A 14,411-nucleotide genomic window follows, 5' to 3' on the forward strand; every position below is an offset into this window, starting at 1 on the left:
GCCTGGAGCCTGTTTCCGATTCTGTGTCTCCCTCTCTCTCTGCCCCTCCCCCGTTCATGCTCTGTCTCTCTCTGTCCCAAAAATAAATAAACGTTGGAAAAAAAAAAAAAAAGTGCTGTGCATTAGAGAATGTGCTTACTAACTCTAAAAATGTTCCACTCCTCTGGGAAACCTACAATATCTATGAAAACGAAAAAAAGATTTTTTTAAACAAAAAAGTGAGCTGATGACAGAGTTTCTGCCATTTTCCTTCCTCTAGAGCAGGATCTTAGTGGAGCCAATGGATGCACACCCGTGTGGTTTCCTGGGAGAGGTGTTATGAAAGTCTCAAGGGCTTAAATTTAAGAGGCTTTGATGTCAAGAGGCTCAGAGGCCCTGCTCTGGAAAGAACACTCCTGTAAGACCTGTCTTCTTGGTCATCTGCGGTGGCAAAGAGCTGCAGAACCGCAGGATAAGGAGCAGAGCAGAAAACCAGATTCTCCAGGAAGAAGAAACTTAAAACATACTTGGGAGCCGCCTACCAGCCCCCTGGTTCCCTGGGGTGCCTGTGCTGGATTATCTCCTCCAGGCAGATTTGTATTTAGGTGAAAAAGCAATGTGTATACACCAACAGTGCCTCTCCCCAGGGGCCTTACAATGACCCCGATGCTGGTTTCCCAAGGTCAAGGATGCCTGGAGACAACGTGCCCAGATTTCTTCCTGTTAAGGATTTAGACACGCCTCAGATGGCCCTTGTGTCGTTTTTGTTTTCCAAGATGGGACATGAATAAGCCGGAAGTCTTACGAGGACATCAAATCCCAGTCGACACAGCAGCGGCCGGTGCCTTACCTAGCGGACCTTCTCCTGCAGACTCCAAGACCTGAGCAGCCTCCTGGGACACCACAGTGATGGCTCCAACCACCGGTTCATGATGGACGTCACCATTGGGGGTGCCATCAGGGATTATAACTAAGCCATGCTTCTGTGGAGAAGGCAAAACCCACCGTCACAAAACACGGCTCACGCAGAGGCGGTACGTCCTGTGACAGACAGGACGTGTGCCACGGGTAACACCTGGTGAGAACTAGTTACATGGAGCAGAGCTCTGCGGAAGAAGTGGCTTACTCCTGTCTACCGTGCACTGAAGAAGGAGCACTGGTTTGTCTTTGGGCTAGGAAAGATAACCAGATGAGAGGGAAGAATAAAAGCAACGAGGGACTTAACTCCGGGCCAAAGCTAACGTACCTCTCCTGTCTTCACCGTCTCCTTCGGGTCAGCCAGCTGCTCTCTGAGCGCATCTCGCTCATTCCTAAGGCAGGCAATGTATTCTCTCTGTTTCTCTAGGGCCTGGTTTTAGACGGGGTAGCAAGGGAAAGAATGGCACAGAAAAAGAGCGAGTGAAAGAGGGAGCAGAGAGCACCTAATTCAAATAAACACAGATAAGGGCATAAAAGACGAGGGAGCAGTAAAAGCTTGGAAACCGGCAGTTAGGTAGACACAGGAGGAAATACAAGGTCTTGGGGACACACGTCTCCACAGGAGAGTTTTAACAGAAACTGGTTAATCGTGCATAAATTCGCCAAAGCATGCTTATCCCATCAGGTAGGAGAGCTGATCTTTCTTTCCCAGTCGATGAAAAGAAAAAAAAAAAAAAAAAAAAAAAAAAAAAAAAAAAAAAAAAGGAAAAGGAAGATGAAGACAGCAATAATATTAAAATGAAGTTTTCCTTGCTGATTTCCTTACTACATTTTCATCTGGTGACCAATACAAATACATCTCACGTTTAACTAAAATACTTCATTCAAGAACATAGTGAGGTTTAATTCAAAAAATTAATTTGATTTAAACTCTTTTTAAGTCAGAAAATTTCAATGGCCCTGGAAGAAAAAACACCAGTATGCACAAGGTATTTTAATTCAATACTGGCCGTAGTGATTGTTCTCTAAGCAGTGTGGCAAAATACTCCTCAAATACCACCTAATTCAAAATAGCAAACCTCCAAAGGGATCCCCAAGGACCTGTTTTTTGTTAATTTACTTAAATACAATGAAGAATCATCTGGTGTTCTGATACACCTTTCTGAATGTGAAAACCGAAACTAAAATACTGACAAAACCAAAGGAGTCCGCGTACGGAGCGCAGCAGAATAAGGGTTTGGGGGTCAGGCTTTTGAGTGGTGGCAGGTCCCGACTTACCTATGCCTCAGACTCCCCATCTGAAAAGCAGAAGGGACAACAGCAGCCCCGCCCCAGGTACACGGTGTGGGCACTGCTGCAGCACCAGAGCCCCGGGGAAAGCTCCGGAAAAGCCGCCCCCCGCCCGCCGTTTGCACCTGGAGCCCCCCCACCACTGCCTGGACCTCACAACCGTCGGAGCTGAGGAGCCGAGGGTGGCGGTGGGAGAAGCAGGTGACAAGCCAAACCTGCCCCAGGTAATGAAAGAACCCAGACTTCAAAACGTACCCCAGGCAAGCAGTCTATGCGGACAGCTGACGGGTGACTATTTTTAAAAAGCCTCTCTCTATACGTGTTCGTATATTTAATATTTTCTACCCACAACCCCATTAATCCAAGAAATTAAACTACAACAGGTAACCCTGCTCTCTCGGTTTAGTGGGCTAGAAATGAGCCAACTGCTTCATTACTGACTGGGGAACAGGTGGACGATGTTCTAAATCCTTATAAATCCTACTGTGCACCCAAACTGGCAGTCAGTAAATAAGGGATGCTAGCAATGACCTCTGTGCAGCTCCAACTATACAGCAGGCGCTGCTACAAAGACATAAAATCTGCCCTAATATGTTTACATATATAATCTCTCCCTTATATATCCTGTACTTGTGTTATCCCCATTTCACAGATGAGAAAATTGAGGCCCAGAGAGGTTATGCTTTTCTTGCCCAAAGTCCCAGTAAGTGTCAATGCCAGTTCTTTTCAGTTCCAAAGCCTCTGCATACTTTTTCTATATCACAGCCCTAAAAAAGCCACAGTTACGTTTCCTTACTGTCGTCTCAGTGTTGCTGGAAAAGCAGTGTATAAGGCAAGTCCTACTCCTTGCTCACCCAAACTGCAACGTCAAGACCTCATTTCTTTTCAACAGTTTACATTCACACCATATGGCGTGTCTTAAGTCTGCCTATAAGTTGATACTTTGAGTTGCTAGCATCACGAGGCATTTACCCTGACCCTCCACGCTAATACTCCCATGCCATTCCATTAATGACAAGTGTCACATCAGGACAAAAAAGCACAAGCAATACTTTCCCATCTGTTGACAGGCAGCCGGACCTCCGCTGGGTTAGAATCTGTGGGTTATTGGTATCTGCGTGCGCAGTTACGCGTGCATCAGCACACACAGCTGGGTCAGCGATCACGGCCACGACATGCTCCACAGAAACACCACCATTGAACATACACGGTCTCTCAGGAACAGACCAATTTCAAACTGGACATTCTAGCAAATGCTGGTACATGCCATTCGCTCCTCTTTCTACGAAGTCTTCTGGCAATGGACAGCTTTACTTTTGGACTTTTTAAACTTCGTCTTCCCGTAATTATGGACGGGAAAATAAAATACATCCCATAAGTTCTCCCACTTCACCACAAAGTTTGGAGACTACCAAAATACCTTATAATTGGAACAAATGTACTCACGCCGGATCTGAAATCCTCTGTAGTACCTGACCATAAAACCACTACCCTGTGTTTGCATTCAGCAATAGCTCATACAGCAGATTTTTTTCTTAGGGTAAAAAGTACATGCTTGCGGAGATCTAAAGAATTCTTCACCCCTGACCTAACCTCAAATTCTAGTGTCAAGAAGTCTGGAAGATACGTATAACAGGCTGCACTTTTGGGCAACAGGTTAACTCTCCATATAATTGCACAGGGGCAGAAATATCTTGGGTCAGAATGGGAGTGAGTCTCACACTGGGCTATCTAGATCGAAAAGTCCTTTGGATGCATTTATTCTACGTGTAGCCACCTGGCACTTAGAGCTGCTTTCGGGCTGTGTGCATGACTACAAGGATCAATGAAGGAAGAACTAAAGAGAACCAAACTGTAGCATGAAAATAATGGCCATGTTCCTTTATTAAGTTACTAACTTGAAATCTTGAAAATGAAGCTAGAGGCAAGTGGTGCATTAGGGAGTCACTGACTGTTGAAAACGCGTCTTGGGTAAGTCATGGGAGGACCACATCAGGATGGCTATCGGAAAAACAGAAAACAGGTGTTGGTAATGGAACCCCTACGCAGTGCTTGATGGGAATGTGAAATGGGGCAGTGGCTGTGGAATACAGTGTGGCTGGTCCCCCAAAAACTTAAACACACCATCGCCACATTATGCAGCAATTCCACTCCTGGGTATACAGCCGAAGAAATGAAAGCAGGGTCACAAAGAGGTATTTGCCAACTCATGTTCACAGCAGCATTATTCACAACAGCCGAAAGGTGGAAGCCAACCACGGGTCTGTCCACCAACAGACGAGTGGATGAACAAAACGTGGTGCATCCGGACAATGAAATATTTCTCATTTGGTCTTAAAGAGGAAGGGCATTCTGACACCTGCCCCACCACAGAGAAGCCTTGAGGACCCGATGGGAAGTGAAATAAAGCAGTCACAGAAGGACAAAGGCCATCTGATTCCGTCTGATAATTACGTGAGGTGCCTAGAGCAGTAAGTCCGTAGAGACGGAGCGTGGAATGGTGGCTGCCGGGGGCTGGGGAGGAGGGGGGTTGTTGGCGTTTAACGGGCACAGTTTCAGTTGCGCAGGGCGAAGGAGCCCTGGAGACGGACCGTGGTGACGGTAGCACAACACTGTGGACGTGCTCAGGACCACCGAACTCGACGCCGAAAACTGGTTCAAGTGGTAAGCTGTACGTTATTTGTACTTTACCGTAATTTAGAAACTTTCCAAAAAAGTCAAAGGAGGGACCAACTACTAATACATGCAACTTGGGTGAATCTCAGGGGAACTGTGCTGAGGGAAAAACATAACCCCAAAGGGTTAAATACTGTGTGATTCCATTTCTGTGACAGGGCTCATAATGGCCAAATCACAGAAATGAGAACAGATTGGCGGCTGCCAGGGCTCGGCAAAGAGTAAGGGAGGTGGTGGACAAGGCCACGAAAGGGCAACTGGAGGGATCCTTCGTGGTGATGAGAACGTTCTGTGCTTTGCCTACATCAAGGTCAATATCCTGGCTGTGGCACTTTGTAAGACGTGACCTTAGGGGAAAAGTGGATGAAGGGCATACAGGATCTCTCTGTATTACTTCTCACAATTGCATGTGAAGCTACAATTACCTCAAAAAAGTTCTTTAAGTGTAACTTAAAAAAAAAAAAAAAGCCAAAGGAACACATTATTATATACCACACAGAAAGAAGATAGCCACTTAGTCATTCAGTAATGCCAGGAAAACTTAAAAGTCAAAAAATTTGTGTCTCAACTATCAGCACATCTTTTTGGCAGAAAAAAAATTTTTTTTTATTTTGAATAGCTATTTTATTGGACTGTGTGGGTTGGGGTTTTCCTATGGCTGATCCAAAATAATCAGTTTAAATACTAAGATAATTACACAAAATGGAAATCATGGACCTACAGATCTGTGCTAAAGAAAATCATGGAAGGTCCTAAAAGAAGACCATTCTGGCTAGTGACCAAACTTTCAAACTACTCCTTAGTGCCACACATTTTTCACATCTCATTTTAAATTCCCCAAGTAAAAATTTCAATGAGATCAGCAGATGACAATCAAAATTTCCAAACTCTTAACTGTTGTTAATTTATATTCCAGAAGGCTCTTCTAATTTGGGGTGGAATTTTAGAAACTCCATTATTTAAATATTAGAAATTCTAAAAAGGTAGCTTTATTTCTTTAAAACTTTTGGTCTACCAAACTCTTAAGAAGTAATTTTGTTTCCCATGTGTTCATTCCTAAGAGGACAGGTCCCTGGAGGGATGAGAAGCACCCGAGAGCCCTCCCAACAATGAAGGACGTGGACCCAGAGGGCTTCTCATCCCGGGTCCACGCAGGAGCTCTTGGGGGTCTGTGCCAACTTCCCCCCACGCCACCAAACCCTGTCAAGCAGAAAAGGCTTTTTCACCACGGTCTCGGGACAGGGGCTTCCTCTGTCTGCTGCCTCCCCCGCAGCCCCTTCCTGACGAGGAAAGCGCTGCTCTGGCCGCTGTGGCTGCGTGGAAACCCCGCCGCACGACCCGGAGTCCACGCCAGGAGACGGGGCACGTGTCAAAGGGGTGACACAGGACGAACTGGTGGGCATTTTTCCAGCCTCCTGTGTGCCTGGAATCTACCTGAAGGCCTTAGGGAAAAAGCACTGAGGACTTTCCTCATCGGGGCCCCTGCTTTGGGGACTCTTGGGGTCATAATTAGAGATGACGTCACAGTTTGGCAGCCCTGGCCAATCTCACATTCCTATCCACTTCCGTAACGACGATGATGTTAATCTCCCCCTATTTTATTCACCAGGGATTTATGGGATACTAATTACTTGTCCTCTACCCCCCACTCACTGTTCTCTCGCTTCTCATCCAAAATTCTTGCAATGTAAGGATATCAAGTTACCCACAGAGTTTGAATTAAATGCCTGTGGCTGCTTCTGGATAAGAATCCTGGGGAAATAAACTTCCCTAGAAAGTTCCTACTTGTAGGTTTCAGAATCCCACAGTCAGCTAGAAAGAAGAGTTCCTTCCAGGCACGGTATCAGGTTTCCCCCTGGAAGTTTTGTTCTTCTGCTTTTACTCACATTTCCGTGCATAAATGCTCAAAGATAACCCAAAGGACGGATTTTTAGGAACCTCTAGGTTAAATTCTATTGGTCTGTTCCTCATCAATGAGCTTCAGACCAAAGCCCAACGTCATCTCGTACCCTAATGTTTTTATCTTTCCAAAGAAGTGTCTCCTGGAGGTCAAACACCTCTTTTGTCATGGTGTCTATTTTCTGCTGCATTCGTTGATTCTCCTGCAGAGGAAGAGGGGAGAGAAGTAATAAAAAAGCAGAAAGAAAAATGGAGGGGGTCAGAGGGAGGCAAACAGAACAGAAATAAAGCTGGTAAGGAAACTTTAAAAAGGGAGAAAGAAAGTCTGCGATCAACAGGAAAAGCCAGAGTTGCTTGCTAAAGGGCAAGATGACATCCCGTGTCTCGGCGACACGACTCCCCCTGGCTTGCCACAAGGAAACCGGGAGTAGCTGTTGCAACCACAGCTATGGGGCAGCAGGCCAGGCGGGGCTTCTGTGTGCATGCGGCCCCACGTGTGCTCCTCTGGTAACTGACTCTCCCCAACATGGAACGACTGACGTTTCTAGAGAGGGAGACGCAGATTTGCTTATGGACAAATGATCCTTATCACTGAGAACAAGCAGTGGTTTTAAACTTCCTTTTTTGAAGCACAGCTGAAGAATACAAGGGAGCCGTATCTCAGCTGAATCATTCTGAACTTGTCAGCAGAACCTACGATAGCAAGAGTATCATGAATTGAATAAACAGTCCTATTGGTTTTTAGAAACACTGGAACGCCATGTCCAGCGATTCCTAAACAACTGTCCTCCTCAGACAATGAGGCTCAACGTGTATCCTTTTGTATTTAACAGGTTTGCTTTGGGGCGCCTGGGTGGCGCAGTCGGTTAAGCGTCCGACTTCAGCCAGGTCACGATCTCGCGGTCCGTGAGTTCGAGCCCCGCGTCAGGCTCTGGGCTGATGGCTCGGAGCCTGGAGCCTGTTTCCGATGCTGTGTCTCCCTCTCTCTCTGCCCCTCCCCTGTTCATGCTCTGTCTCTCTCTGTCCCCAAAATAAATAAAACGTTGAAAAAAATTAAAAAAAAAAAACAAACAGGTTTGCTTTTAAAAATTACTGGCAAATTACCATCTCCTACCTTCTCAACTTACACATTTCTCATCTACTTAACCACGCAAGACCTCAAAGCATTATTTTGTCACATTCAAGGTTTGGCAGTTATATGTAAACATGGGTATTCACATCTGAGAGATGTCAATTCTAAACATAAAAACTCCCAAAACTAAGGTTTTTTTAAAGTTTGTATATCCAGCACCCCCGGCTTTTAGAGAAACCACGGTGACAAATTACAGGAATCAAGCATTACAATTCCTCTTAAGCACAATCATCAAATTAAAAGCTTAACCAATTCTGACTTAAGCTACTGAATTTGAGAGGCAGCTGCCAAAGCAGTTTTACTATTCTTTCCATATCAAAAACGGGAAAAGTATATAGCTTAATTAGAAGAAGAAATAACAAGTGGCTGGCATACTGACACAAAAAACACAAAAGGACAAAAAAGGAGAGGAATTCCCATTATTTTTGAACACCAGCAGGATACAAAATTTAGATATTATGCTCCATGCCATAAATGGAAAAACTAGGACAACTAACTTCACATGTCATCTGATATTTTCAAAGGGTTGTCTGTGTCCGTGTTTAGATTCACAAACTCCACCTGCTTTCGGCAGGCTACATTCACTTCTTCTCAAGGATGAAGAGAAGTGACACAGATCCACAGACAAAAAAGCAGGCATTTCTTTTCCTCTATGAACTGGTTTCTTAACTGACTTACAGGGTGAGGCATTAGGTGAGGCGGGTCCATGGGGGAAAAGAAACAGAGGGGGCAGGGCGGGTGCTGAGCGACAGGAAGGTGGACAAGCACCCGTGTGGCACAGGAGGCACGTCCCGGGGATCCTCGAGAGCTGGCCTTCCTGAAATCGCCCTCGTGGCATCAGGCGCACGTGAGACACCTCTGATACCCACACCGAGCCAGCGGGCGGGACCAGACGCTTACAAAACACGACAGCCTCGAGCGGGAAAACCACATTCACGGGAAATCAGGGATGCTCACAGAGATCCGACAGGGATGCTCACAGGGGAGAGATGAGGAGCACTCTCGGATTCCCCCTGGCGGACCCCCGCTGCTGCCACCCCGGGCTCCTCCCCGAGCACAGCCTCTGCGCTGCCGAGCTCCACCCTTCTGCGGGGAAGGCGTCACGGCGACTCGGCCTTGTCGTCTGGCTGCCTCGGCGAAGACCAAACGCCTCACTCCCCAAGGCTCCCGTCTCGACACACAGCACCCACCACATGCCAAAGAACGATGGTGCTCCTGCTTTTCCTTTTGCTCGCTTTCTAAGATAACTTTAGCAAAGAATGAGCTGAGGAATGAAAGACAATTACAGAAGCTGCTGCTGGCAAGAGCGGGAATGTTTGTAAGACGGGTAGCGTCAACTTTTTAAGCCTGACTCGATGTGTCACGTGTGTGAAACTTTAGGGTGAGGAAGAGACCAGGAAACTGTGGCATCTTAACTCCCTTCCCTCCCAGCGCACACCCCCTCGTCCCACCCAATGCTTTGTTTCCAAAATCAAGTGTTTCCACAGGGCCCGCACCTACCTCGATGAGCTCATCTCTCTGCCGAAGGCCTTCTTTAAGCTCATCCATCTTATGCTGCAGCACGCTGCACATGTGTTTCTGCCTTTCCAACTCCTGTCAACACACAAGTGACACGGTTTGCACAGAGAATGGCGCACAAGACACTGGACCGTCCACACCAGAGTAACAGGCGACGCATGACCTCCAGAAACACACCCGGACTTCCCACGCACAGCAACTTAGAAAAATGCCGTATTCTAGGGAAAGGCTCAGAAAATTAACATTTTTCATCTCCTAGGAGATGAAAACCCAGACTAATCAATGGCAAAATTACTAAGAACTATGAGATGACTTAATAAAGTAACAGGTCATAAAATTAACATATAAAACTCAATAATCTTCATAAATATAATCTAGAGAGAAAATACAATAAACACACGATCACAACATAAAATTTTTAAAAATACATGTGTAAACATATAGGAAATACCCAAAAATCAATATGGGGAAAATTATATACAATGTTCCTGAGGGCGCCTGGGTGGTTCAGTCGGTTAAGTATTGATTTCAGCTCAGGTCATGATCTCACGGTTCATGGGATCAAGCCCCATGTCTGGCTCTGCACCGACAGTATGGAGCCTGCTTGGGATTCTCCCTCTCCCTCTCCCCCCGCCCCTTACCCACACTCTCCCTCTCTGTCTCTGTCTCTGTCTCTCTCTCAAAATAAACAAACGCTAAGAAATATATATTCCTGAAAGACAAGTAGGACTAAACAAACAGAAAGGTATACCATCTTCCTGGATAAAAAGACTCAGTATCAGGGCACCTGGGTGGCTCGGTCAGTTAGGCGTCCAACTTCAGCTCAGGTCATGCTCTCACGGTTTGTGGGTTTGAACCCTGAATCGGGCTCTGTGCTGACAGCTCAGAGCCTGGAGCCTGCTTCAGATTCCGTGTCTCCCTCTCTCTCTGCCCCTCCCCTGTTCTCACCTTGTCTCATTCTGTCTCTCAAAAATAAATAAATGTAATAAAGAATTAAAAAAAAAAAAAAACCACCTCAGTATCCTAAGAATGTCAGTTCTCCCCCAAATAAATCTATACATTTAATGCAGTCCAAATAAAAATACTATTAGGCTTTTTTCTCATCAGAGTTAGAGAAGCTGATTGTAAAATCTGTAAGAAAAATGTAAGAAAAAACAGCCAGGAAAAAAAGCACTGAAAAAACAGAAAGCTAGCCTTACTGGATATAAGACCTACATAATTAAAACAATGTTGTAATGGCTTATGAGCACAGAGAGCAGAACAGAAAATCCAGAAATATACCCAGTTACATGTCAAATATATCAAACAACAAAACAAGAAGAGCATCTCAAATCAATGAGAAAAGACAGACTTTCATGTCGTGACCCTGGAAAAACCGTATATCCAAATGGAAAAAGAGAATTGGAACCACACCCGAGACTATACACCGAGACAAATTTCAAATGGATTGGAAGTGCACAGAAAGAAGAGAGGGAAAAAGAGAGAAGGAAGGAAGGATATAGTTACTAGAGAAAAAAATGAGTGAATTCCTATAACCAAAGAGTAGGGAAAACAGTACTAAGAAATCCAAAAATCTGTAACCAAGAATAGGAAATGGGTAATGTTAGACCACATACAAACTTTTGAATGGCAAAAGGACTCTAAGAAAAGTAAAAATACAAATGATAAGCTGTAAAAAATAAATTACAACTTACATCAGAGACAAAACATGACTATCTCTCTATAGAGTCTCTAAACTTAGGAAGAAAAAACACTAGTATATAGAAAAATAGTCTGAAGATATGGACAGTTCACAGAAAAAAACAGAAATCACTCTGAATATAAAAAGATGATCGTACTAAAAGAACAAGAAGTTAAAACTATGTCCCACTGAAGCACTCGTCCAAAACTTGACAACATATTCAAGAAAATTCTATGGGGAAGGGAACAGGCCCTCTTGCACATTTTGACAGGAATCCGAAATGGCATCACTACTACCACAAAGGGAATCCGGCAGATCCGACAGAATTACCATACCCTTAGACCCAGTAAACCCACTTTGACGACTCCCGTAGACAGGCCAGCAAAAATGCAAAAGGTCTTATGTAGCACACCACTTCTGCAGGACTATTTTTAACAGCAAAAGACTGCCAGCAATTCAAATGTCCATTAATAGGGAGCTGGTGGAATAAACTACAGGACACACACACAACGGAATAACTATGTAATAATACAAAAGAGTGAAGGAGATCCACGATCATAAAGGTCACAGTCATCGAGGTATGGAAAGGTATTTACAGTATGCTACCATTTTCTAAGAAAGGGGGGAAATAAAAACATACACATTTGTATATATATTTTTTGAATAGCGAAATAGATCTACCTTCTTAAGCAAAAAAAAAAAAGAAGAAGAAGAAGAAGAAGAAGAAGAAGAAGAAGAAGAAGAAGAAAGGAAGAATAAACCATTTAGGCGAAAAATTCCCTCAAGAAACAGGAATGAAGAGATAGAAGACTGATTTCTTTGAGTAGATTTTCTTTGATTTGACTTCAGATACACGTAAATGTTATGTAAGTGCAACAAAATTAAATTGAAAAAGCAATTCCTGATGGAAGCAACCCGAGTGTCCACCAGCAAATGAATGGATAAACAAAATGTGGTACACAGACACACTACAGTATTATTCAGGAAGGGAATTCTGACACATGCTAACATGGGTGAAACCCGAGGGCATTACGCTAGTGAAACAAGCCAGTCACAAAAAGCCAAATCCTGTATGAGCTCACTGATATGAGACGCCCAGAGCAGCCAGACCCACAGAGCAAGGAGAACGGTCGGTCACGGTCGGTCGTTGCCAGGGGCGGAGGGCACGCGGACGGGAGCTGTTGTGTAACAGTTTCAGTTTTGCAAGATGAGAAAGTTCTCACTGCACAACAACGTGAATATACTTGATATCGCCGAACTGTAACAATTTAAAACTGTTAAGACGGTAAACTTCGTTGTACTTTTCACCACAGTTAAAAGCGAAAATTATTTAAAGATAAAAATTTTAAAAGCAACTCCTAAATACTGAACATAAAATACAGTGAACCTAACTATATATCCAGGTAGCAGCATAAGCACAGAGAGAGAAACTATTTTGAGTAACTTTTAAAACCAATGCTTGGGCTATACATAGGCTAGCAGCAAAGTAACAACCCAACAGAAGAACACAAAAAACTTTTAACTATTTTCAGTAATTATATCGTTGGTGGTGACATTGGTATTGCTATTCTGAGTACTGTGGGGCACAGCAATGAAAACAGAATATAACATAATTACTATCATCCCCAGTGACTTTGAGAACGGGCAGTGGGAAAACGGAGACATGCACGTGTAAGAAGGAAAAACGCTTGTGTCCTGAACGTGAACTAGAACTACCAGTGTAAATTCGTAATGTATTTTGACTTTACAAAGAAAAAAGTACCCCACATAAACATTTCCTATATATCTACTAAAAAGCCATAATCCTCTCGGTGGCAAGAGCTCTCTAGCACGCACACTGCCCCCCTATGAGAGCCAGCACCCCGGACAAACAGCTGGTTCCAGGTCTGGAGCAAGAAACGACCAGACGAACCTGGAACCCTTTCTCGTGCTAGATAGCAGAGAATTTACCAAGACGGTGAGACTTACAATGAGTCAAAGCTACTTGGAAATCAACCTGAAGACACTCATATTAGTTAAAGGTTGAACAACTTGAAAATCGACTAAGAATAAAAGCTACAATGAATTCGAATCATCAAGTGTTTGAATTCGTGACTTCATAATGATATTTTAAAACATGCTTTAGGCTGTATATGATAAAGGACTTGTATCTGGAATATATAAACTCTTACAACTCGATTATAAGCAGACAACCCAAGTTAAAAATAGGCAAAAGATGTATTTTTCTGAGAAAGATATACAAAGAGTCAATAAATACATGAAGACATACTCAAAACCATTAGTTATCAGGAAAACGCAAATCAAAACCACAGCTGCTAGGACGGCTCTAAAAAAAGTCAGACAATAACAAGTGTTGGTGAGGGTATAGAGAAATCAGAACTCACACGCCCTGCTGCTGGGAATGTGAAATGGCGCAGCCACTTTGGAAACCACTCTGGCATTCCTCCAATGGTTGAACATGGCGTTGCCATGTGACCAGCAATTGCACTCCCAGGTATACACTTAACAGAAAGGACAGCATACGTCTACACAAAAACTTGTACACAAATGTTTACAGCAGCATTACTCACGGGGGGGGGGGGGGGGAGAATGTGCATCAACACCCAAATGGACACACAAAATGCGCTATACCCATACAATGGGATAATATTAGGCTATAAAAAAGCAGTGAAAGTAGTGACTCCTACTACAGCATGAGTGAACCTCAAAAAGATTTAAGCTAAGTGAAAGAAGCCCGTCTCAAAAGACCACATATTATATGACTCCACTAAATGCAAATCTAGAAGAGGAACTCTATAGACACAGAAGGCAGACCAGTGGTTACGTAGGGCTGAGGGGGCGGGAGACAGGGGATAACAGCTAAAGGATACAGGGTTTCTTTCCGACAAGACGACAGGACTCTGAAACTGGGGATGGCTGCACGTAACTGTGAATATACAAAGGCCCCGAACTGTACACTTCAAACATGAACTACAACATATGGTATGTGAATTATAGCTCCAATCCACTTTAACATAGTCAAAGAAAACAGTAATGATGGACTGAGAACGCCCCATTTTACAGCGCCTGGTCAACTAACAGACCGAAGCACCCAGCGACAGCATTACAAAAAGAGCCACACATCAGGGCCTCCTGAAGGAAGACAACCTAGGAAGTGAACTTGCCAAAAACACTACACCTGTATTTGTTTAAGCCTCTAAACCTAACTACCTGTTTACAGGAAACACAGAGGAAAAGGGAACACATTAAAGACACCATAGGGATAAAACAGCAAAATCCCTAAGGCTGTTGGAAACTGTTAAGCCAAGCAATCCAGTC

At 44.1% G+C, this 14,411-nt stretch overlaps 1 protein-coding gene across 10 annotated transcripts in view; it reads right to left on the bottom strand.

Annotated features, from left to right (window-relative positions):
• LRRFIP2 (LRR binding FLII interacting protein 2) overlaps positions 1 to 14,411 on the bottom strand; it is a 105,080-nt gene that overhangs the window by 9,807 nt on the left and 80,862 nt on the right. For 4 of the 10 annotated variants that reach the window (XM_047875059.1, XM_047875051.1, XM_047875053.1 and 1 more), the window contains 4 exons: positions 9,395 to 9,487; positions 6,873 to 6,965; positions 1,226 to 1,327; positions 830 to 962 (listed from right to left, as the gene is read on the bottom strand). In XM_047875059.1, coding sequence (XP_047731015.1) covers positions 830 to 962; positions 1,226 to 1,327; positions 6,873 to 6,965; positions 9,395 to 9,487 — 421 coding nt within the window. The remainder of the gene's footprint in view (positions 1 to 829; positions 963 to 1,225; positions 1,328 to 6,872; positions 6,966 to 9,394; positions 9,488 to 14,411) is intronic. The other 6 variants (XM_047875052.1, XM_047875054.1, XM_047875055.1 and 3 more) reach the window with 2 other exon arrangements.

Source organism: Prionailurus viverrinus, chromosome C2 (genome assembly GCF_022837055.1).
Source record: "Prionailurus viverrinus isolate Anna chromosome C2, UM_Priviv_1.0, whole genome shotgun sequence".
NCBI classification, from domain to species: Eukaryota; Metazoa; Chordata; class Mammalia; order Carnivora; family Felidae; genus Prionailurus; species Prionailurus viverrinus.